The following is a 23969-nucleotide window of genomic DNA, read 5'->3' as shown; positions in this document are numbered from 1 at the left end:
TATATATGAGAAAGTTAGAATAGAAAGAAGAAAAGGTGTTCTCAAGAAAAACAAGGTATGGCAGATGCCACATGGCAAACTTGCCATATCGAGTCCTCCGCCACTGCACAGGGCTGGATCAGCGATAGAGACGATGATGCTGAGAAGTTCGAGTCGGACAGTGACGGCGACTTGTCGGGGAGCTCCGGGCGAGCTGGCTCGCCAATTGCGCCCTCAAGGAACCAGCTAGGTGCTCCTCCTGGCCCGTCCATGCTGGTAAGGCAGCTAAGCGATTGGTACAAGCACGCAAATGCGTAGCTTAATTTGTTCATCTCATGTCAGCATTGCCTTGTTCTGCTTATGATCCTTGTTAGGGATGGATCTAAACATCCGAATTCTTAGAACAAATTTGATATTTTAAAATAGATATGTTTAAAATTTTATGCTAATCTTTTTTTATATTATCAAGCATATTATTACACATAAGAATAAAATTTTGTATAAATTTTTTATGTATTATTTGCTCCCTACAATTAAAAAAGTGAAAAAAGATTCGTATCCGTATCCGATCCGTATTCGAATTTTTATATCTATTATTTGAGAATATATATAATAAATTTGAGGTTTAGTTTTTATGAATCTTTACAAGATCAATGTTAAATACAAGGCTATGAATTTACATAGTAAATTCTATATCTTATTTGTCCATAATCGATGAAAAATGACCAAAAATCTGAGATTCGAATAGACATCCGAATCCATCCTTAATCCTTGTAACGTCCCTCCTCCCCGAGGTCAGGCCCGCTTACATCTGGTAGCTTATCTAGGACATAGACTACCCTCACAGACCAACACAAGTCTTTTCTGCGCACTTTGTCCTCACCCGTGCGCACCCGGGAAGATTTTCCGGTCGGTCACCCATCCCCAAATTGCTCCAGGTCAAGCACGCAAATTGCTCCAGGTCAAGCACGCTTAACTTCGGAGTTCTTTGGAGATCGGCTTTCGGAAAAGAAGTTGCAACTTGTTACTATGAGTATCCTATTAATTCTATTAAACTTTTGGGCTGGGGTGTCACATACTCACCCCCTTAAGAGACCGACGTCCTCGTCGGTCAATCCCAAGCCAGGAACATCCTCTCTTGGCCACGTCCCGTACGTCCAGTGCCATCGGCTCATGTGCGATGTCCGTGCGTCCAGTGCCAACGGTCCCTGTGCGACGTCCGTGCGTCCAGTGCCAACGGCGCATCCCAGATGCCTGCGCACTGACCCGCCACGCGCCCGTCCACATGCCGGTGGCATCTGCGCCCCCACGCGCCCGTCCACATGCCCGTGCACTTACGCTCGTACATACCCGTGAAACCGGGAGAGTCAGCTCTGATACCATTCTGTAATGTCCCGCTTCCCCGAGGCAGGCCCGCTTACATCTGGTAGCTTATCTAGGACATAGACTACCCTCACAGGCCAACCTAAGACATAGACTACCCTCACAGGCCAACACAAGTCTTTTCTGCGCACTTTATCCTCACTCGTGCGCACCCGGGAAGATTTCCCGGTCGGTCACCCATCCCCAAATTGCTCCAGGCCAAGCACGCTTAACTTCGGAGTTCTTTGGAGATCGGCTTCCGGAAAAGAAGTTGCAACTTGTTGATATGAGTATCTTATTAATCTATTAAACCTTTAAGCTGGGGTGTCACAATCCTAATGTGGTGTCTGCTTGTGGAACTGTGTGGAACAGTGGAAGCATGGTAATGGGAAGATCAACGGAGCAAGGCCATCTGCCTCTTTGGTGGAGCACTTTGTAGGGAAGGGTCTCATTAAGGAGAATGGTGCGTAGTAGTAACCTTTCCCTCCAAGCATTTTCTCATTTTCTTAGTCTGCAACTGTTCTTGCATACTCTTTTACTACTGATTTTGCTTTCAGGGGATGGTGGTGCAGAGTCATTACTAGTGCTTCTTCTGACCTACAAGGTATTTACCAATGCGCTTCTTTTATTGATCATTCATTTTCATCCGCTTATAATTATTGGATGGTGGGAAAGATATTTCTGTTTTACAAGTGATATTTGAAATTTAGGCAATAAGCAGTGAACCTTCAGTAGATAACTGCTCTGCTTCTGGTTGCGGACCTCGGATTGTTGACGAAAACAATGGTTTTCTTGCAAATCGTGATGCGCAAGGTGGTGGTATAAGTAGCAACAGTGATCTTATGTCATATGATTCTGATGATGAGGTACTTTCAAACTCCCCACTTGATCAAAATTATTGTCACTGTACTTCAATTTTGATGATTCGATTAATCTACCAGATCCCATGTAAATTAGTTTTGCACTTGTTTCATGGTAACCACACCCTTACATTTGTGCCACTGTGCAAATCGGTTACTTGGTGCAAATCATATGGTCATGTATTCACATCCATTCATGTAAACGAATCTGGTGCTGCTTACATAACTGTAACCGAAATAGGATGTGCTTTGTTTTCCATTTTATTTTCCTTTTATTTTGGGGTTTGGTTGTTTTAGGCAAATGTACATGTTCGCATATGATTATTAAGCTTGATAATTCAGGTATATAGATTCCATGCTCTTTCATCTTGATCGTTATGCTTTCCCTACGGTGATTGTATGGTGCAACAGCATTCATAGTTCTGTATTTCAGTGATTTTGTCTGGTAGTTTCCAGTATTTGACTTTGTTTGTTTTGAGTTAAATATGTGTACAAGTAGGTTACAGTTGGACTTGAGCTGTCATTGTTGGTTAGAGATAGAGTTTGGGTTGTGTTGTATATCCCTGGGCCTATAAACATAAGAGTGTCAGTGCCACCATTTTGACATGAATAGAGTTTGGTGGCTGGCATGGGCGGCGGTGGCGGTTTCACTGCATCTTCAGGTGGTGTGGACACGGGTGGCTGCAGCAATGCCTTGCTGCCATCGGGGGAGTGCCTGTAGATATTGCCCCAGGGAACCTTGCTAACTAAAATTTATGGTTCTTGAGATGAGCAGGCATTTATGTTCTTGTGTGCTTCCTCGTTCACCTCTTTGAGGCACTGAGATGTCAATGTTATCGACGATTTCCTACAGACTTGTGTATCTAGAGCTCCATGCAGCTAATTAGTTGAATTAAACAAAAATAATTTTGTAACTAGGTACCAAAATTTTGTATTTCCCTAATTAAAATTTAGTGCTACCTCTTGGTACCTTTCAAGGTCCATAAAAATGTTCTTCCAAAGAATTCAGGTTGCATCTGTTCGAATACTCATAGTGCTTTCTAACATGTGCTTTTATGCAGGATTTCCTACAAAGCGTATCACAAAAGGAAGAGAAAATTGAGTCCCTAGTTAGAATGGGGTTTCCTAAAGATGAAGCAGAAATGGCTGTTGTTAGATGTGGTATGCTCTAGTGAAGTTGTTGCAAATGTCTTTTTGGTCATGCTCATAATCATAAATAAAATTCCTATTCCTATTTCTCTTGTTTATATCGGCGACATCATGGTATTTTGCATTTTAATCACCTTATTTCACCCACTTCCTTATTCCAAGGTTAAGTTTTAGCCTACTGGACTATGTCGTTAAGTTTTAGCCTACTGGACTATGTCGTTAAGTTTTAGCCTACTGGACTATGTCTTTTGTAGAATCAATCAGTTGAATAACAGAATTGTCATGTTTCATGTGATTATCAATCTTTCTATTTCTTTCTAGTTTTCTGAGAAATTTCCTCAAAGGCTTAAACCTGAAACCTGTAGACTTTGATGCATTTCTTCAACTGACATAGCCTGATCTGGTGGCTTTTTGCCAAGATTTATTGTTTGCATAAAGTTAGGGGGGCTGCAGAAGTAATTTTTTAAGTTTAAAGTGAGGGCACTAAGTCAAGCACTCACTGGCTACTGCTATATAAAAAAAATCTCTGTTGCTTGTAAGCAAACATATCTCTGGCAGACTCTAGTGTCTTTTCTAACTGAGATGCATCCATCTTCACAATTTATTCCTTTACTTTCCAGTTAGACACAATCCAAATTTCTTTATTCACTGGTTCTGTCTACTTCGGTCTAAAATTACTAGGGTAGGATGCACCTATGTCTGTTCTGGTTGATTTAATCTATACTTCAGAAGCTTCAGAAGATGGTTATTATGGCAATTTCTCTGATCATGAGGTAACTTTTAGTATAACTGTCCATTTCTATAAAGCAAAAATGGTTGGTTATGTAAATTAAGTGGCATGGAACTAGAACATGTTTGTACTTCTACAGGATAATTCTTATGGAGGAAGAAAGGAAAAGAGGAAGAGATTTGAAGGTGCCGAAGAAGGAAGTAGAGGGCCCTTAGATAGTAGAAGTGACGAACCAATGCCTCTCCCAAACCCAATGGTTGGGTTTAACCTGCCCAATCAGAAGTTAAGATCAGTGGACAGGTGTCTACTCTTGTCGGTACACTCAAACAGGAGTACCCTCTCCTACAAGACAAGGACGAAGGCGCTCAGGAGCGGCAACCACGGACCACGGGTCCGGACCCCCGCGGACAGGTCCCGAACCTCCGCGGGCCGGACCTGGGCCTCTACAAGTGGAAGCCGGACTTCCAGGAGGCCTGAGTCATCGAGCCAGCCAAGGGACCCGGACCCAGCACCCTATTTGGGTAGGAGTCCGGAGCCCTCGCAAGCCCCTGTGGGCGTGGCCGCCGACCCCAGGGTCCGGCGCCGCCACGTGTCCCACAGGACCGACCTCCGGACCTCCGCTCCCCGCTTGGGCAGGGGTCCGGAACCGCCACGTGCCCCTGTGGGCGCGGCCGCAGACCCCCGGGTCCGGTGCCGCCACGTGTCCCACAGGCACGAGTCTTCTGCCTGAAGCCAGCCCTCCTGCCGCATTAAATGCTTGTGGTTGGGGCGTGCGCTGCCAGAGCAGGGCATCGGATACCCACTCACGGGTTGGACAGGCGTGACATGACAACACGGTAAGCCCGCATGTTTCCAAGGCGGCTCGTCTGTTACCGTGGCACGCAGCAGTATCTCAGCGCCGCGCGCGTGGGCGACGAGTCATGATGACCAGCTACTAACTGGAGCAACAGTGCACGCTGCTATAGCGAACTGAGTCAGTAGTTCGGCGCTTTATCATGACCACGACGCGCGGCTCCAGAGGCTAGACTCTACTCCGATAGGACAGCTCAAGACCATCCCTGGTCAGAAGCTACGCACGGAAGCCGATGACAAGATCTCCGGATATGAGGCGTTGAATGCCAAAGTGTAGTTTATAATACATCGCCGGGCCCACCTGTCGGGGTCCTGCTCAGTGTACTGCTCCCCTTGGGCTTATAAAAGGGAGAGCACGCACGGTAGAAAGGGGGGTTCCACAAGTTTTCACACATGCAGAGACAGGCATAGCTCCTCTCCCAGCTTGCACACAAGCTCAGGCAATACATCACACAGTGGACGTAGGGTATTACGCTCCGGCGCCCCGAACCACTCTAAATCCTTGTGTGCTTCCGTGTTCTTACGCCTCTAGATCGAGCATTCCTTGACTGCCCCCAAGCACATCCTACATTTAGGATTAGACGGGTGCATTCCGCCACCCGACTGGAGAAATCCTCCGACAACCCTCAAAAGCTATTGGGCCACCCTTCTACTACTATGAGAACGTGGCCATTGCTCCGAAGGGTGTCTGGACGATGATATCGCGATTCTTGTATGACATCCAACCTGAGTTTGTGGATTCCAGGTAGAGATGGCAGCGGATCGGGTTTGGTGCGGGTATCCACGGGTTTCGGGTTTGGTGTTGGTTTTTCGCCCACGGTTTTCAGGTTCGGGTTCGGGTTTGGTTTCGGGTTCGGTTTCGGGTTTTGGTTTCCACCCATGGATATCCAATGGATATCCGAAATAAATCATTTGGAATTAAAACTCATGTTTTATAATATTTTAATGATAACTTGTTTACTTAGACTATTAAATTTATTGAAAGTTGACTCATGAAAATATTTATTATTTGTTGCCTCTTGTTTATACATGTGAATATGTGTATATTTATCCGCGGATTTCGGGTATCCATTCGGGTTTCGGGTATCCGCGGGTTTGGTTTTGGTGATGGATTTCCACCCGAATCGGTTTCGGGTTCGGGTTTCGATTTCGGGTTTCGGTTTTGGGTGCACGGAGACTCGACCCGATCCGAACCCGACCCGTTGCCATCCTTAATTCCAGGTTCTTATGTGCGGCTGCCAGGAAAAGAGGATACATACATAATCTGCCAATTAAGAACAGGTCACCTCTCCTTCCATTACCCCCAAAGACAATATTTGAGGCCTTTCATCGAACTAAGAAGTGGTGGCCGACATGGGATCCAAGAAAACAGCTCAATTGCCTCCTCACCAATGTGGCTAAACCAAAGTTGATGGAACAGATTCACCATGCTCTTGCAAAGTGTGAAGGTCCACCACCTCGACGTGTTCAGAAGTATGTCTTGGAAACCTGCAGGGAGGGGAGCCTGGTATGGGTTGGTCTGAACAAGGTTGCTCATCTGGAGCCCAATGAGATGGAATACCTTCTTGGTTTTCCCAAAGACCACACCAGGGGAATCAGCATGACTGATAGATACAAGTCTTTGGGCAATTCATTCCATGTCGACACTGTCGCATACCATCTCTCAGTACTTCGGGACATGTTTCCACATGGCATGAATGTCCTTTCCTTGTTCTCTGGCATTGGAGGAGCAGAGGTAGCTCTCCACAGGCTTGGAATACGCATGAAGACGGTTGTTTCGGTGGAGATATCTGAGGTGAACAGGTTCGTCTTGAGGAGCTGGTGGGATCAAACCCAAACCGGCACTCTGATTGAGATTGCTGATGTTCAGAGCCTGACTTCCGAGAGGCTGGAGTCATGCATCAAGAGGATTGGTGGTTTTGACCTCGTTATTGGTGGCAGCCCCTGCAACAATCTTGCAGGGCGCAATCGGTTCCACCGTGATGGCTTGGATGGCGAGCATTCTTCCCTCTTCTACCATTATGCTAGGATCTTGGACACTGTGAAGTCAATCATGGACAGAATGTAGAAGATTATTGCAGTCTAGTTTCTGCTGGTTTTGTGAGGTATTCGTTGGAGCAATGGAACATTGACTGCCCTAGCTCCTGATTTCATGGGTGCAACTGGTTCAGCAGCTGATACCATCATATATTCATATGGTCTTGGTCTGTTTGGTTTCTTTGGTTTATGACCACGTCATGGCTAAATCTTCATGCTAATCATGCCCTGACTGGCTTTCAGATGTTATTTGTGGTAATTTCTGTCCAGTACTGGTTGAGCTGTTAATTGCGATAATCTGTCCATTGACTTTGAGCTGTTATCAAAATGGACACGGGAAGGAATTTTTAGCAAGACAACGTTTCACTGTTACAGTTGCAGGAAACCATGCTTCTTGGCTATTCATAACTGTCATTTTCTCGCCAAAAACGTTTTGTGAAGTGAAATTAACTGAAACAATAATCCTGAATCGTTCCAGACCGTTGTGCGGTGCCGCTCTTTTGAATTCCGGACCGGACGGATGATCTTGGGCCACATACTGGGTGAGCCACGGCATGATTCGGCCCATTGTTAAAAAGAGGCGGGCACTATTCCCAGTCGCACCAGTGTGATGGGCGTTATTCCTAGATGAACCTGTGATTGGGCGTTGAGACGTCGCAGAAGCCTTTCCTGACTCTTCTCTACTTTTTCCTCCGACTAGTTCATGCCGGTGCATTGCGACGGACCAATATTTCTTTTCATTTAATAACAACATGTAGTAATAAAAGTGTACTCTCTACTAAAACAGAAGTAAAGGTCATTGTAAAAAAGAAAGAACATCTACACACAATGTGGACACTTAGTAACAGATTTTTTTTCCCCACGTGAGATCCAAAGATCCAAGTAACCAGCAGTGCAACTGCAACTTCATCGTCTTCCTCTTATCCAAGTGTTAGCCTGCCACCACCAAGTAACCAGACACAGCTCGACGCGGGCATGCCCCTAGAGGCTAGTGGCAATCTTTTTGGTTGCGAGTTGCGACTTTCCACCGTCGACGTCTGCAGCAGCACCACCTCCATCATACCACCCACTTCTCCCAGGTTAGGATGATAGTAGTATAAAATCACAGGTTAGGATGATAGTAGTATAAAATCACTGGTTAGGATAAGGTTCCTCATGGGATTATTGTAGACCTTTAGTAAAACCTATCCATGAATAAGCGCAATAGCCTGACAGATATCAACACTTGGATGACTGAAAATAGATTATATACTTAGTTTAATTCTCACACCAGCACCTAGAGTTTTATTTGTCTAAAAAAGAATTGGCATTCACATTTTTGGTGTTCTCCAAAATGAGATCTCAATTTGAAAAATTAGTACAAAATTTTGAACTAAAGAGGTTGGAGGGGCATCTAAGGGTCACCAATTTGCACCTCTACATATACAATCATATAATATTTTAATGAAATTGTGATCTCCCCCATTGCTACTGATCATGCCCATTTAACTTCAGACTGATGTGGTGCTATGTATATTTCAACCATACATCTTAGCTTCTTTTGTTCAGAAACTTACAGCCCTTTTGTTTAGAAACTTGCAACAAACATCAACCGCTCGAAGCCATTTTCACCGCCCCACACCTGTGACCCCTGCCTATGAACAGTTGCCAAATATGTTCCAAGAGGGGACCACTGAATGAAACTGTCTGTCCAGTACTGGAAAAAAAAGGTAACAGGATAAGTATCGACATGGATTTCTTCTAAGAGCATGGCTAATAGTACCAGCCGGCAGCCGGCTGGTAGCACATCGGCACAGTGGCGGTGTGACGGAACCGCCAAATTAAATCTCTAATTAAGCGTAATGGCCGTCATTTGAACACATCGGGCGCATTAGCTTAACGGCTTAATTTGGCGATCATTTTTCAACCCACGGCCCGATCGAAACAACACCGGTAATCCCACGCGAAGGTGGGCGCAGATGGTACAAGCACGACTCATTACTTGAAAATACAAGAGTGTTCACGACACGAAACATTTAGTTTTACAAACCGAGTTCAAATACATAAATAATTTACAAGATTAACACTTACATAGACATGACTGAAGTCGAATACAAAAATCCTACAACTACTCTAGCTTACATTGGTTCTGATCCACCCCGACCGGTCGGACCGGTTCACCCAACCGGTCGAACCGGTCAGCACCCCGCTGCCAACTCCACCGGTCAGACCGGTCTGTGCAAACAGAAAGGCTGAACACTCTGCCCTCAAGTGTTCAACCCGAAAATCCCCTAACCTACGGGTCTCGCTCCACCACTTCCCACCCCTCTGCATCTCTGCGGATGAATTTAACGCAGCAGGGGCAGAAATCGACGTCCGGGTGTCCTGAAATAATAATTGTGGCAACAAACCCTGAGTATACTAATACTCAGCAAGGCTTACCCGACCAGTGGGTATAACTTAGCCCACATATCTAGACATACAAGGCTTTCTGGCTGGTGGTTATTTTGCATAAAAAGCTTCTAAAATGAGTCCTTATTTTTCCACTTTTAGCTCCCAATTCTATATTCTATCATTCTCAACTAGTATTTGCACCTGCTAAGAAATCATAACAGACATGGAGTAGTAATTCATGGTAGTCATTTCCAATCATCACTTAAGTTCCATAAGACATTACTACGATGCGGTGCTGCGATCAAGGTGCTCATATCCGAGAGCGACTGACGGTGAATCGATCCGATTTAACCTTGCAAGGTGGACCTAACCAACACGGCACGCAAAAGTCCCGTCGGACCCCACGCACCAACATTTCCCCTCCCCGCCTCGAACTACAGGAACCAGCCCAACGAAATATGATCAGTCGAGCTCAACGTGAGACCACCGAAAGTAAACAATTGCATCCCAATTCTCCGCGACTACTCGACTCGCCACAGGAGTTGGGTGCGGGTTCCTGTACTTTCGAAGCAAAGCAGTACTCGGCTTACCGGTTTCGACTACCTCCTACTCCCGGTATGCGGTTAGTACTGTTCAAACTCAATCACAGGGCCAGACAACGAACGGTCCTTAACCGACACAGACGGGGCTAACCTCTCCCCGCCCAGTCTCCAAGTTCTTTTCCTTTCTTACCTAATTCAACATTCCATAAATTTAACTTAACTAAATGCCCTATATCTCGCGAGTGACCTGAAATCACTCGACTTCTACCGAGTTCTATTAAGCATAGCATTTCTATCGTCTTCTACATACTAGTACAACTCGAGAAAACCTAGGGATCATGCAACTAGGGTTCCAAACAATTCCTAAACCTAATGCACAAGTAATAGCAACATAAATATAGGTGTCATAGTTTGAAATAAAAGGATGTGCACCGGGGCTTACCTTGCGTCTGCTGCACCACACTGGGGTTAGCCGGGCCTTGGGCCGACTCCCCGCGAACCTCCTCCTGCGGGGCTTACTCCTGCGGCTCCTGTGGCTCCGCAACCACCTCGTATACGACCTCCTCCGCCGCAGCCGCTACACGTATGCATATGCATATGACATGAGAATACATGCATGATTTTATAAAAATTACCAGTAATCTATAGCCAAATACAATCCTAACTTTTTGCGTCAACTAACCCTAATTGAACCCTGTCAGCTCTGCTAGCACCGGTCAGACCGGTCCACCCGACCGGTCAGACCGGCCACACTAACTCAGCCGCACCACCGGTCAGACCGCACCACCGGTCAGACCGGTCCCTCAGACCGGCCAGACCGGTCTCAACCAGCACAGAAGCTAGAATACATGACGCGACGAAAATCATCCACCAATTCTAAACACCTTCTAGGATCTAGTCCAGGGGTTCATGTGGATGCTTTTGACCAGAGGATATCACCAAAAATCTTTTAGAATAAGAGATCGACTTATATCAAGCAAAATACCTTGAGAGAAGTTTTCTCCCGTGGAGAGCTTGAATCCACAGCACCCAAGGGAAGGAATCGAGGAGGTGAAGCTTTCCCACGCCGATTTGATCCGTTCTAGACCTTGGAATCAAGTGGAGGGGGAAGTTTTGGGCTCTAGGGTTTGGGGGAGAACATGGGAGAGGAGAGCTCGGGAGGGAGACTGAGAGAGCTGGGAGAGGGCGTGTGTTCTGGTGAGGGAGTGAGAGAGATTTAAATGTTGTGGGGCCCAAAACGGTTGACATCGGTCAGACCGGTCAGACCGGTTGCCGAGACCGGTCAGACCGGTCCGGCCCAGGCTGACAGGAGGTGTTTTGGTTTTGTGCTTTGTCGTGTGAGTTTAAAACTAATGACTTTAATTAACTTAATTACCAAGGATTAACACTTAGGTGTTACAGGCGGGCCCCATTGCTGCAACCCTGCTCAACCAATCACCGCCCGCGCAGCGCGTCTCCGACCGCTGAGGCCGGCGTTTTGCGAGTCGCCTGCTGCCTTCTCTCTCCTCCTTCCACGTCGGACGTCACCCACCCCCAGCCAGCCATTATACCTGCTCTAAATGGAAGTATAAGACCATCCAATTAAATTTTAATTAACTAAATGAAGTAAATACACACCTGCTTTTGAAACACGAGTTCAGGTGCCAGCTTTCTAACATCATTCCAGTAAACTTCTGTCAATGTACCAGCACGGAGGACAAACTGATCTCGGGCCTTTTCATCAGTTAGCCATTTCAGAAGATTTTCCTGTGATGCAAAATGAAGATATCAATGTTGCTTGACATAAATTTAGTTTCTTAAAAAAATGTTAGCACTAAAAAGAAGTCGGATTCCACGGGAGTCGAGAAGCAATAGAGACTTACTCCAGGAGTGTATGGATTTATTTCTGCAGGCGTCCATGTGTCAGGAACTTTCATGTATTTCCCAAAGTCATCAAGCATGTTAACTGCAAGGATATGAGACTTGTCGAGCTTGTACCCATTGGTTTTTTCCCTTGCAAGCTCAGCTTCCTGGCAGCATATCAACACAAAGATAAATATAATCAGCCTAATTCCTTTAAATGAAGATCTTTTTTTCTGTTTCGATCAACTCAAGGGGTTAAAGAGGGGGCTGATGCAAAAACAATTGAGGAAAAGTAACATGGTTCAAATTATCAAAAGATTTTCTTAAGAATACATCAGTGCAAAATCGTATGGACCACATCCCAGATGCAAGGAATGTGAAAATGTTAAAATAAAAAAGTCAACTGGTATGTTTGGATAAAATGACCATCAGTCCATCACTATGAGAGTCATTAAACGGACAAGGAAGAGAAATCCGACTAACAAGAAGTAAACTACCTGAGGGGTATTATACTCAATGAAACAGTAGCCATATGTCTTCTTTGTATCTGGGTTGACCGGCATCCATAGACCATTTTCTTTTATCACTCCAATTTGGCTGTATATCTTGCGAATAACATTCTCAAGCTTCTCAAATTTTTCTGGAGGAACGACCGGCAGATTGTCCACTACGATAATGTTGGATAAACCCATTTCAAGTTCAGGAGGGTCCTCATTTCGAAGTATCTCCTCATCATCACTGTAAATTATACGAAAATTATAAGCAATCAGCAACACTGAAAACAAATTAAGAAGTATTGTAACTCAGAAAAGCTAGGACAAGTAACTCAAACCATTTTCCATATCTCGTAATGCTACAGATTTACTTTCTTGCCAGGTAGCAAAAGAAGACACTATCAGTCCTGATAGATATCTCACCTGATTAAACTCTATCGTAGCTAGCCTATGATTTCGTGTAATATGCTTATAATGCACAAAATAAGTAGCATACAAGAAAATTAGCACCATTTTCAAAGAGGAAAATCAACACAAATGCACAAATGTTTGCAGCTGGGCACATCAAATTAACAGTACACAGTTCGGCAGTCTTTAGCATTAGCCAGACTCAGATTTACATATATATCATCTGGATGCTTAACAGCTTAACACCACAAAACACATAAATCTAAAAGCATATTTCGCAGCCACAACACAACATACTGGTACCAGTTCAACAGCAGCAGAAGCATATCAATCACGACGGGATAAAATCGCTCAAATCTGCTCTGCACACTAACTGCTAACGGAACCTACGGAAAAACACTCTCTCTGCACGAAATCTAAAAAATCCCAGCGCAGACGTTCGCATCTGGGTGAAGCAAAATTAGGGCAAGTAACCAAGGCCACCACAATACTACGAGCGATGGGCTAGTGTTAGTGACGGATTGGGACACCGAGAGGCGGCGCGTGGCGTCTACCTGAGGATGCCGAAGTCCTCGCCGGCCGGGAGGGTGATGGAGTCCAGATCGACGGCGGAGAGGTCCACCCCGAGCTCCCGCGCACGCGCCTCGATTCCTTCCATGGAGATTGCCAGCGCCATCTGATCCTACATACAACGCCTGAAACCCTCTGCGAGAACGAGACAGAAGAGGCGGGGTGCTCGCGCTGTGTTGCGGCGGCGGTGGCGGCGGCGCTGGGGGGAAGAAGAGGTGCGGAGCTGGGGTTTTGGTTGGTAGGCGAGGCTGTGGACGAGAATTGCGGGCGGACGGGCGGGAGCGGTGGATCGCACGGCGAAATTCAAATCGGCGAATCACCACCGCGGCAGGCTTAACCACGGGGAAGGGTGACCTAACATCTTGGGTTACCCTAACATCTTTTTAGTAGTCCAAACTTCCACCTAGGGATGGCAATGGATACCCGAAATCAGAAATTTGATGGGTTTTACTCCATTAGAGTACGGGTTTGGATTAACTTTAGACCCGTGGGTTTATTAATGGGTACAAAGCTCTACCCGTTGGGTTTATGGACATGTGTTTGTTTCTACAATACCCGAACCCGTGAACATATGGGTTTTTTAAACCCGATCCAACATAGAGCAATTGTCATTTTATTTTGTGAGTTTATAACAAATTTAACATCCCTTTTCTTCAATTCTTATTTTGTTGAACCCTTAAGTGGTAGGTATCGTCGTTGTCGCTTTGCAGATGTCGTGTTTGTATATGCATATGATAGGTTTGCGACTTTGTATGGTGTTATGATCATTTAAATATAGAGCTTGTTATTTATATTTTTATGTAAATTTTTTACTCATAATACGCTACAATGATGTTTACTATATTAAACTTATTGATCATGAGAAAAAATTGTATAGTAAAGTGTAGACCCACAGGTGACCTGTGGGTACCCGCTAACCCGATGGGTTTGAGTTTGGGCAAAATTCTAAACCCGTCAAAGGTATGGGTTTTTTAATTGGTTCAAATATTTTTTATGGGTTTAGGTTTAGGACGGCAAAACCCGATGGGTTTATACCCGTTGCTATCCCTATTTCCACCCCTCGTCCACAGCCCCGGCCAATGGCTTCCACCACCGTGCCGCCCGCCCACCCACTATCACCGCGCCGTCAGCTTTCTTTTTACCCCCGCTACCGGCAGCCGTCTACCTAGGGTCTGATCCTTGCCCGACTGGCAGCGCACCTTCGCTGCCTCGCCTCCGCTGCCGGCCGAACTTCCACCACCTTCGGGCCGCTGCCACCCTCGAACTCCCTTCATAGCTATCCAGTGGCGGAGCTTGACCTTGAATTTTAGACAAATGAGGGGGGGCCACTCTTTTGCTACAGTAATGAACAGTAGTCATTTTACTATTCACGTAGTGGGAATTTTCATTGGCCAGGGGGGCCAAGGCCCCCCCTGGCCCCAATGAAGCTCCGCCAGTGTAGCTATCGCCCATGAATGCTCCACCCCTGAAAATCCAAAACCCAAACCCTAACTGCCACCTTTACCACAACCTTGGACGTCAGCGACCTCACATCCGACTTCTCCCCTCATCTTCCACCCCTCGCCCAGTGGCAGCAGGACAGCGGGAGCTTCGCCATACTAGAGGTGGGCCGTGGGTGGACCTTCTACGACGCACGCTCCCACCCACGCTCGATCTCGAATATCTTTTGAAACGATTCCTCCCCTCGCTCTAACCGCTAATACTAACCGTGTGTTTGGTTCCGGGACCTAGTGGGTTGGGTTGGTTCCATCTCTTGTTTTGGGGATGGCTCCAACCCATCTCATGTTTGGTTAATAGTTTTAGGTTGGGTTGGTTCCATCCCATTTTTTGTTTGGTTGGAGAGATTGGAAAAGAGGGTCAGATGGTATATTTGACACCGTTTGCTACAGTACTCATGGGTCCCACTCGTCAGGGTCACATCCTATCTTCTTCCTCACCGCAGCGGATCCGCCCGACGCCCCGACCTACGCGCACCCCGCCGCTGGCCTACGCCCGGCCCCCCCACTGCCGGACCCGCGGGCCTGTGCCCGGCCCCCGCCGCCGGCCTGTGCGGCCCCCGCTGAAGCCGCCCCCGCCAGAGCCGCCGTCTGAGCCGCGAGACTGCCACAACGCTGAGCCGTCGAGCGAGGTCGTCGGGGACTCATCGCGGCCGCGGCCGCGGCAGGCGGGAGCCTCTGCGCGGACATACGGGACGCCGCGGTGGCCGACGTCACCACGTGCGGGTCCCGCGGCTTGGGCGGGCGGCCACGCGGGCGTGGCGCAGTGGCGGGGGATGCGGCAGCTGCAGGCGCCGGAGGAGGGACGCCGCGCTGCCGAGGAGGGCCGGTGGGCGGCGCCGCGGAGGAGGCTACGCTGTGACGCCACCGGGCGCGGGAAGGAGACGGAGACCAACGGGTGAGGGATGGAGAAAATGGGGTTCACTCCGTTCGTGAGATTTTGGCGGGCGGAGCCGACCCGCATATCACACGAATATTCGGTTTCTGGGTTGGCTCCAACATCTCCCACTCTCATACAAACATCATGAAAATGGGTTGGCTCCATCCGGGTTAGACTCCACCTCCCAACCAAACAGAAGGCAAGGGTCACGCGCGTGGGTGGGATTCATTCCATCGTAGACCCCCCCCCCCCCCCCCCCGCGCATCCGCATGTTGGGCTTTTCTTTTTCTATGTTTCTTTTTACTGCTTCCTTCCTTCTCTTTTCCCTTTCATTTCTTGGGATCACGTGGCTGGCGTGAGGATTATCTGCTCTGTTACCAGTAATAATGTGGGGTACTTCCTTTATATATAATTTTTAATTAGATATTGATCTAAACGAACAGTTTTTATGAGATAAAATTTAAAGGCTAAACAAACAGTATTAGGATAGAGGGAGAGTCCTTCGCAGCAACGAGCTCTGACCAGCCAGTCCAAACCTCTGGTTCAGGCACACGATGTATCTGCAAGGCGCCAAGGCTGCAACAAATCTCTTGATTCTAATGAAGCCCAACGGCATGGGGACCATAGAAGCTTGAATTAAACACTTCGTTGCTTTCTTTCCCCACCCACTCGTCGCCCCATCCCTCTCCAGTTCGGACTCAGATTGGGTGCATTGTGTAGCAATGTCACAATGTAACATTGCCTGAATCTGAGCCCTGAAAACCCGTGGTCTTTGAACTCTGAATTTCTGTGACCTGTGAACTGAATGCGTTATCTGTATGCTTCAGTTGCCTGTGAAATATGGATGTTCTGAAATATGAGATTGTCTGTAATTTATTGCAAAACACATTGTTGTGTGGTTCTGTAGATGCACCTGGTGATATGCTAGTAAAATTGTTTCTCTGTTTGTGTGGTTCTGGAAGCAGTAAGAGCTGCAACAAGCTTGAATGAACTTGCTGAGAGCCTGAGACAACATGCCTACCTGATGAGGACATACTTGCTGCAACAAAGGGATAAACTGAATGAAATGAAACTCTACCCGCCTACCTTCCAGTCCTCACTACCTTAAGGCCCTGTTTGGCAGGGCTCCATGAGCGGCTCCGGCCGGAGCCCTGCCAAACGGGTGGGCGCGCGCCGGCTCCGTCCGTGAAGCCGAAAACGGCATTCACTTGGGAGGCGAAGCCACGGGAAAGTGGTTTCACGCAGCTCCTCCTCGCTCTTCCCACCTCAGCCCCTGGGCGCGGGTGCGCACGGCCCAGCTGGGAGGAGGGCGGCCGGACCGCCGGAGGGAGGTGCGTGGAGGCGGTGGGAGACCGAACGGAGGTGATGCGCGCCGCCGGCGTGTGGAGGAGGAGGAGGAGGCCGGCGGTGCTGGGGAGCAGATGGCTGGCTGGCGGCGGCGGCCGCCGCAGGGAGGAGGCTGACGCAGCCGACCACGGCGGAGATGGCTGGCCAGCGGCCGGGACGCAGGGAGGAGGTGGCTGGCCGGCGACCGCGGTCCGCAGGGAGGATGGGGGCGAGGTGGCCGACGGCGCTGGGGATTGGGGAGGAGGAGGAGGAACAAGCGACTGGAGAAAGGAGATGAGACGGAAGAGGAAGAGAGAAAGAAAAATAAAAGGAATGGAAAAAAGAAAAAAGAAAATGGAAAAAACAAAGGCATTATGGACATTTCACCTTTCCTATGTATTTTAAACAACCTGGAGTAAAGATGGCAACTGGTAAAATCCGCGCGGATATCAACTTTATAAACCCGTACCCGCATGCTGAAATCCGTGCCCGCATCTGCGCCCGCAACCCGCAATGGGTAGAAAATGATACCCGTACCCGCTATCCGCGGATACCCGCATACCCGCAAGTTTTAGAAAATCAAGCACACAAGCACATTTTAATAGCATGTAAATATTAATATGCACCTCTATATCTCAACATTAATAAATTATAACCTAATAATCAACACGTCAACACCATTTATTTGAGGAAACAAATAAATCTTAGCAAATAAATAAACTAGTCTCATACATAATACATCACAAGAGTCATTATTTGCGGGTTTGCGGATTCGGGTATCAATTTTTCAAACTCGTTTGAAGATACCCGTTGGGTTTAGAGTTGTACTCGCGCCCGTACCCGCGGGCACAAACTCAAATCCGTATCCGCGCCCGTCAGGTTTGGTATCCGCGGGTACGCGGATATTTCGTACCCGTTGCCATCCATAACCTAGAGAAGCTGTTTTGCCAAACGTTTTCCAAAACGGCTTCAACTCCACCAGAGAAGCCGCTCCACCAGAGAAGCCGGAGCTGAAGCTGTTTTTGGAGGAGCCGGAACCCTGCCAAATTTATCTATCTATCTATATTATAAAGAACCAAAACAATTGAAATTAGCATATACCTAGAAAATTCACAACCACTTCTCACGGTGTCTCCACCTGTCGGGGAAGATGGACAATGAAAGTCTCATGATGAAGCAAAAAATCACTGCTTCTAAAATGTTTCCCATGTTTTAGCTTGTTTTTTTACACCATGGATAAACCTATCCGCCCGCTGTACCCACGCAATCCCGCCCGTCAATCACGGTCTCTCCCCACGTTTCCTTCTCTGCCGCACACCCATCCCAACCCAGGTCTTCCACAGCACCGCCTCCCGACCGCCCCCTCCTTCTGGTACTGCACCGCCGCCCACCCTTCCTCCCTCTGCTCTCGGCGCCGCCGCCGCCGCCGCCGCCGCCTTCGCTGATCGCGCACGCCGGGCCACGAGCGCTGCCGCCGGCTCCTCACCGCGCGCCGGCCCCTCGGCACGCGCTGGCCCCGCGCCGCTCGCCGCTCCGCTACTCGGATCCTCCCCCGGCCCTGCCCTCCCGCCTCCTCAGATCCACGAAGCTCCCACCGACGCCTCCTCAGATCCCCCGTAGGAAGCCAGCGAGCGGCGGCCCCGCAGGTGCCCCACGGCGGCCCCCGGCGCTCTCGGGCGAGTGCGGGCTCCCCGGCGCCCCGCAGACCGGCGCTCGCGGACGCGTACGGGATCAACGTCGCGTCGCGTTCCCTACTTCCAGTGCCTCTGCTGCCACCTCCAAGCTCGCTCCAGGCGTTCAGATCCGGCGATCTTCGTCCTCGACATGGCGGCGGAGGCGGCACCTACCCGCGAAGGAGGAACTGGAAACGGCGACGACACCCGCCCGCAATGAAGGAATCAGATGCGGCAGCGGAGGCATGCAGGACGCGCGGGGGGGGGGGGGGGGCTGCAGCGAGGGGCAGGACGCGGGGGGCTGCAGCGAGGGGGTAGGCCGCGGGCGGCTACAACGGCGGGCATACTATGGGTGGCATCCAGGCCGCGCGGCGGCGGCCCCTGGCCTGGGTGCGGGAGTTCTAGGGGCGTCGGCCTGATCGTCGAGCGCGTCCGCGGCGGCGAGCTGCTCGAGCTCCTTCCCAACCTGCGAGGCGAGCTTGGCGGTGTCGCGTCTGCGCACGGCGGCATGGAGCTCGGTGTCGTGCTGCCTAAGCGCGAGCAGCGCCGCGAGAAAGGTGCCGGAGGTGTCGGTCAGGACGAGGAAGCCATCGAGCAGGCTGTCCACGCAGCTATTGCATCGATTTGGTGGCTGAGGTCGATCCGGAACCAGAAGCGGCGGCGCTCGATTTAGCCGATGAGCTAAGAACAGTGGTATGCATACAATATTATGATGCCAGATCCATGCTTTTGATTGCAAAATTCATAAGCAGTGGGCTATCTGGTGATTCCCATCATCTGAATCCCATGTGTAAACTTTTCTTGTGCAGGGGGGTGCGGCGGCGCTGCAGCGGGCGTGGGAGGCGTGGCGGGGGGCGGCGCTGCAGCGAGCGCGATAGGTGTGGCGGGGGTGGCGCTCACGCGTGCGTGGGTCCCTGCGCTGCAGCAGGCGATGGCAAGCATGCGGCGTGTGGCTCCCCTGCCGAGGTGGCCGACGAGGTGCCTCTTCGCTGGTGAATAACAGTTCTCTCCGGCGAAGCTGATGGTGTTTTCTTCGGTAAGGAACTTATGGTATTCTTCCCTGTCGACCAACGACGGATTTCCTTTCCGGCTGCTGGCTTACGGGCTGGTGGTGGCAGATTGTTTCTTCCTCTTCCTTCTTGGGTGATGGGATGGCCGATGATCCTTAAATTTAATTGATGCGCCGTGATTGGTTTGGGCGCTGGCCGATGATCCTTCTCGCTACTGGGCGCCGAGAACAGGCTAGCAAGTAGCAACAGCACCCTGGTTGGGCATCCAGAGCATGAATGCTTCGAACTCGATGGCTGCCTTCAAGGTGTTAGACGGAATGCGCATACACCACTGAATTGCCAGGCTAGGCAACGCTGAATCGCCAGGCTAGGCAACGCTTGACATCACACATCTCAAGACTCAAAGATTTGGTATGTTCTGCTGTGCCTTCATTGGGGTTACTTGGCAAGGTACCAACCTAACCAAGGAGGCCAACTTGAGGTATGTGACACTCTGAACAATGGTTGAGAACATTGTTTGTGATGATGAATGTTGTTTTTTAGGAAATAGTATGCTGCTTGGCAGTGCATAAGGAGAATATTAATGTTGTGTGGCATATATGAAGTGACTAGGTGAGTTTCTGATTCCTCAAATTGATTCTTTTCAAATAACAAATTTTATGAGCTTAATTACTCACTTTCCTCAAGTGAACTTCTTGATTACTAAAAAATGAGAATCCGAAAGTAAAAAGTTGTTTTTACCTTGGTTTCGGGATATGAGAAATTGTCAAGTCTTTTTACTGCAAAAAACATGAGCGGTGGTGCAGCATGTGGGGGAGTTGCTGCATGAGCAACAGAAGCTCGGGTCCTTCATGGTGCTCCCAATCTGAGCAGGTCTTTGAATCGAGGTGAGGGATAATTCGTCTTTACAGTACCAGCTTGCTCAGATTCAGTAACATCTACTCTGTTTGCTCTGTTCATGTATGAGCCATGTTTTTATGATATTCATTATGCTCCATCAAATTCTTTGTGGAAAAAATTATACTACAGAATATGTTAGTTTTCTGAAATTGCAGTGAACCAGAAATAGGACGTTGGCCCTTTTTTTGTTGTTTTATTAGGATATACTCCGTAGTCATGAAAAAATTACATTGGCCACGAGTAAATGAATGCACACTTGAGTTCCAAAATAATAGACCTGGTGCAGATCTGTTATTTAGGGCATTTTTTTGTTCAGCATTATCTCACTGATCTTGAATCATCCATGTAATCGTTAGTCCTCAGCTGTTATCAAATCTCCATTTTTCATTGTTGTTTTGTTGTTTTGAAAAGATTAATTTAGATAATTTAGATTACTGACTGCTATGATCCTCTATGATTGGTATTTTGGTGCCTGTGCTTTTCGACTACTGCTTCAAGCAAATGATGTGACATCCATGTTACTGTAGCAAGTTGCTATTTACTACCCCTCTACAACAACAACAACAACAACATAGCCTTTTTTCCCAAGCAAGTTGGGGTAGGCTAGAGATGAAACCCGAAAGAAATAAGTTCAAGGTTCAGGCACATTGATAGCTAGTCACCAAGCGCTCCTATCCAAAGCTATCTCTTTAGAGATATTCCAATCCTTAATGTCTCTCTTAACCGACTCATCCCACGTCAGTTTAGGTCTACCTCTACCCCTCTTTACATTATCGACCTGCTCAAGAACCCCATTACGCACCGGCGCCTCAGGAGGCCTTCGTTGGACATGTCCAAACCATCTCAGCCGATGCTGGGTAAGTTTCTCCTCAATTGGTGCCACCCCGACCCTATCCCGAATAACTTCGTTCCGGACTCTATCCCTCCTTGTGTGCCCGCAAAACCACCGCAACATCCGCATCTCTGCTACACTCAGTTTACTACCCCTCTCAGTTTACTAATTCACTTGATATGTTATTTTCATCATGCATTATCTCTTAATATATACTTGTTTGTAAACTATATGTTAACTATTGTTCACATTTTTTTTGAAATAAATCTATTGTTCACATTTTAGAGTGCAGTAAATTACTATATACATTAACTATTATTCTTGCCTAATCAAATAGTAGTTCCTTCAATTACACTGCTTTTATGTGTTTCTATCAAACAGGCCTGCAAGCCTGCTATCCTATCAGTCTGACCTACCAGGTTTCAAGATCTTTGATCTCCAAGCAGTATAGATGCCTATGCTTATTTAACTAAGCAAAGAAGTGTTGGCAATTAATATATTTTAGAATGAACACTGTATTTGTGGCAGAATATAATTTTGTCTTTTCACAAATTTTTAGGTTTGATTTGGTTTGTTAACTCTCTTCTGAACTTAGTGAATCTATACTATAAGGATAATAGTATACTTTGAGATTGATATCAAATCAAGAATGAGATGAGACCTTCATCTAGCAGTACTTTTTGTTTAGTTACTAATTTCTAAAGGTTATGAATATATCCAATATGCTATCGCTACAAGGATATACATCTTGCATCATGAGCTAAATCTTTTGTTCATATCCTTCTAGATTAATCTGCTTTTGAAGGCATATTTTTAACCAGTCAATTTGCATAATAAAAAGGTGGGAAATGAATGGCAATATCATGCAGCAACTACGACAAATATTCCCTGAGTATTTTTACTGCTACTTGCAACAATATCATGCAGCAACTACGACAAATATTCCCTGAGAAATTATCTAGAGCAATTTTTGTTGCGATTTGTGTTCTACTTGGTAGGCCTAAATTAGTTACTTGAGCGCTGCCGATTTTGTCTATACAGTGGCAGTGGAATAGTGGATAATAGGCTGTTGGGTGAGATGGTAGTGGCTGAAATCAACAGATGCACGTGAGAATTTTTAATATGTGGATAGTTGGGCTGGATACTGATTACAAGCTGATTGCAGCAATTTAGGATACAAATTCTGATATTTGGTATGTTTATTAGCCTATACTTTATGCATAAGTCTGTTTTGGCATTGTAATATCTTTTTATTTTGTCGCATTAGATAGTTGGTGCTTATGATTGTGTACACTAAACAGGTTGGTAATGCCTGAGGACGAGTTTCATAAATTAGCAGATGAGACGATTCACGATTTGCTTGAAAAATTTGAGGTGATGAATCTTTGATATGGCCTTCAGGTCTCAGCACTTAAGGAAAGCTTCTTTGTGAACATATTAAATCGACAATTCGACATAACTTTAGCTTATATTGTTATTCTTGTGTCTGTTTTAGGAATATGGTGACTCCCTTCAGATGGATGGTTTCAACATTGACTACGGGTTTAGTTGCAACTAGCGATGGAGCATCGTATGACTTACTATTAGTCTTCATGCATTGGATTATTGATGCGTCCTTCTTTTTGACATTCCAGAATCAGGTTTTGACATTGAGGCTTGGGGATTTGGGAACATATGTTGTATCAATGCAGTGGGCCTTCTAGGTTTGATTGGGATGCATCAACAGATGGTTGGGTATACAAACGGACCGGAGCAAATCTTGTGCAGCTTCTGGAAAGGAGATCGGTGAGCTCTGTGGTACCCCAGTAGAACTTTCATAATATCACAGGAAATGCCACACATCTAGATTGGACGGAGAGTAGTGTGCCTGAGGTACAGTATGAGGGAGACAACACTCTTGTAATATGTTTTTTTCACAAAATTTTGTTGTTCTACACATTTGCACACTTTGGAATATAAATAACTTCCCTTTGCTGATCACATGACATAGTATCTTTGTATTGATAGACTAGAGTGAAGTGGTCATACATGCAGTGACTGTTAAGTGAATCCTCATGACACTCTGTAGTCTATTCTTTTACCTTGTGTTAGATCCTATGATATGAGCATTGTCAGTCTGTCAGACTACATTTGAGTTTCAGAATTCAGAACCGCAATGGAGTTGGACAAACAAATTGACGACAAATCAATGTATTCTATTGTATTCAAGAAACAAGGATCAAATTGCATCAGTGTTCAAAAGTCAAACACCCTGTGTGCCTCTTCTTCCATCAGCTCGGGGGCTCAGTCTGACCATGAGAATGCAGAACTCCATCTGATCCAACACCCCATCCCCGTCCAGGTCCCCTTCCCTCATCATATCCAGGAGCTCATTGTCTGACCATGAGAATGCAGAACTCCATCTGATCCAACACCCCATCCCCGTCCAGGTCCCCTTCCCTCATCATATCCAGGAGCTCATTGTCCCGGAGCTCGCCTAATCCGAGCCTGGATGCATTCCGCTTCAGGCTCTGGAAGGTGATCTTGCCTGTGCTGGGCTCCATCAGCAGCTGGAACCCCTTGCAGAGCTCCTGAATCAGCCCCTCCACGCCGAGTTTCCTCGCCATCAACGGCAGGAAGTCCTGAAACTGTACGGAGGAGCTCTTACCTGAGCC

General features: G+C 47.3%; 1 protein-coding gene, 1 long non-coding RNA gene and 1 pseudogene across 8 annotated transcripts; 2 read left to right on the top strand and 1 right to left on the bottom strand.

Moving 5' to 3' along the window:
* The first annotated feature begins 1680 nt into the window (after positions 1-1680).
* On the top strand, positions 1681-7000 carry LOC120689349 (annotated as a pseudogene).
* Positions 7001-8446: 1446 nt separating this feature from the next.
* Positions 8447-13450, bottom strand: LOC120693019 (eukaryotic translation initiation factor 3 subunit B-like). 3 transcript variants are annotated; one of them, XR_005682821.1, is made up of 6 exons: positions 13183-13447; positions 12224-12464; positions 11747-11893; positions 11502-11630; positions 11290-11434; positions 8574-8771 (listed from the first exon to the last, which is right to left on the bottom strand). XR_005682821.1 is itself a non-coding variant. In XM_039976418.1 (6 exons), exons 1-5 carry the CDS (start codon positions 13302-13304, stop codon positions 11311-11313), a joined length of 768 nt encoding a protein of 255 aa, XP_039832352.1. In that variant the 5' UTR covers positions 13305-13450; the 3' UTR covers positions 8574-8771; positions 11290-11310. The 3 variants fall into 3 exon arrangements, 2 of the variants coding, with proteins under 2 accessions (XP_039832353.1, XP_039832352.1); XM_039976418.1 differs by having other exon boundaries at positions 11290-11439; positions 13183-13450; XM_039976419.1 differs by lacking the exon at positions 11290-11434 and having other exon boundaries at positions 8447-8665; positions 13183-13450.
* Positions 13451-18869: 5419 nt separating this feature from the next.
* LOC120691545 lies at positions 18870-22864 on the top strand. 5 transcript variants are annotated; one of them, XR_005682284.1, is made up of 6 exons: positions 18870-19266; positions 19383-19609; positions 19692-20470; positions 22357-22508; positions 22617-22689; positions 22811-22864. It is a non-coding gene; the product is annotated as an uncharacterized LOC120691545 (long non-coding RNA). The 5 variants fall into 5 exon arrangements; XR_005682283.1 differs by having other exon boundaries at positions 18872-19266; positions 19692-20064; positions 20127-20470; positions 22357-22689; XR_005682281.1 differs by having other exon boundaries at positions 18871-19266; positions 22357-22716.
* The last annotated feature ends 1105 nt before the right edge of the window (positions 22865-23969 follow it).

This window comes from Panicum virgatum, chromosome 9N (assembly GCF_016808335.1).
Source record: "Panicum virgatum strain AP13 chromosome 9N, P.virgatum_v5, whole genome shotgun sequence".
Lineage (NCBI taxonomy): Eukaryota > Viridiplantae > Streptophyta > Magnoliopsida > Poales > Poaceae > Panicum > Panicum virgatum.
The sequence above is the reverse complement of the archived record's forward strand: the minus strand, read 5'-3'. Positions and strand labels throughout refer to the sequence as shown.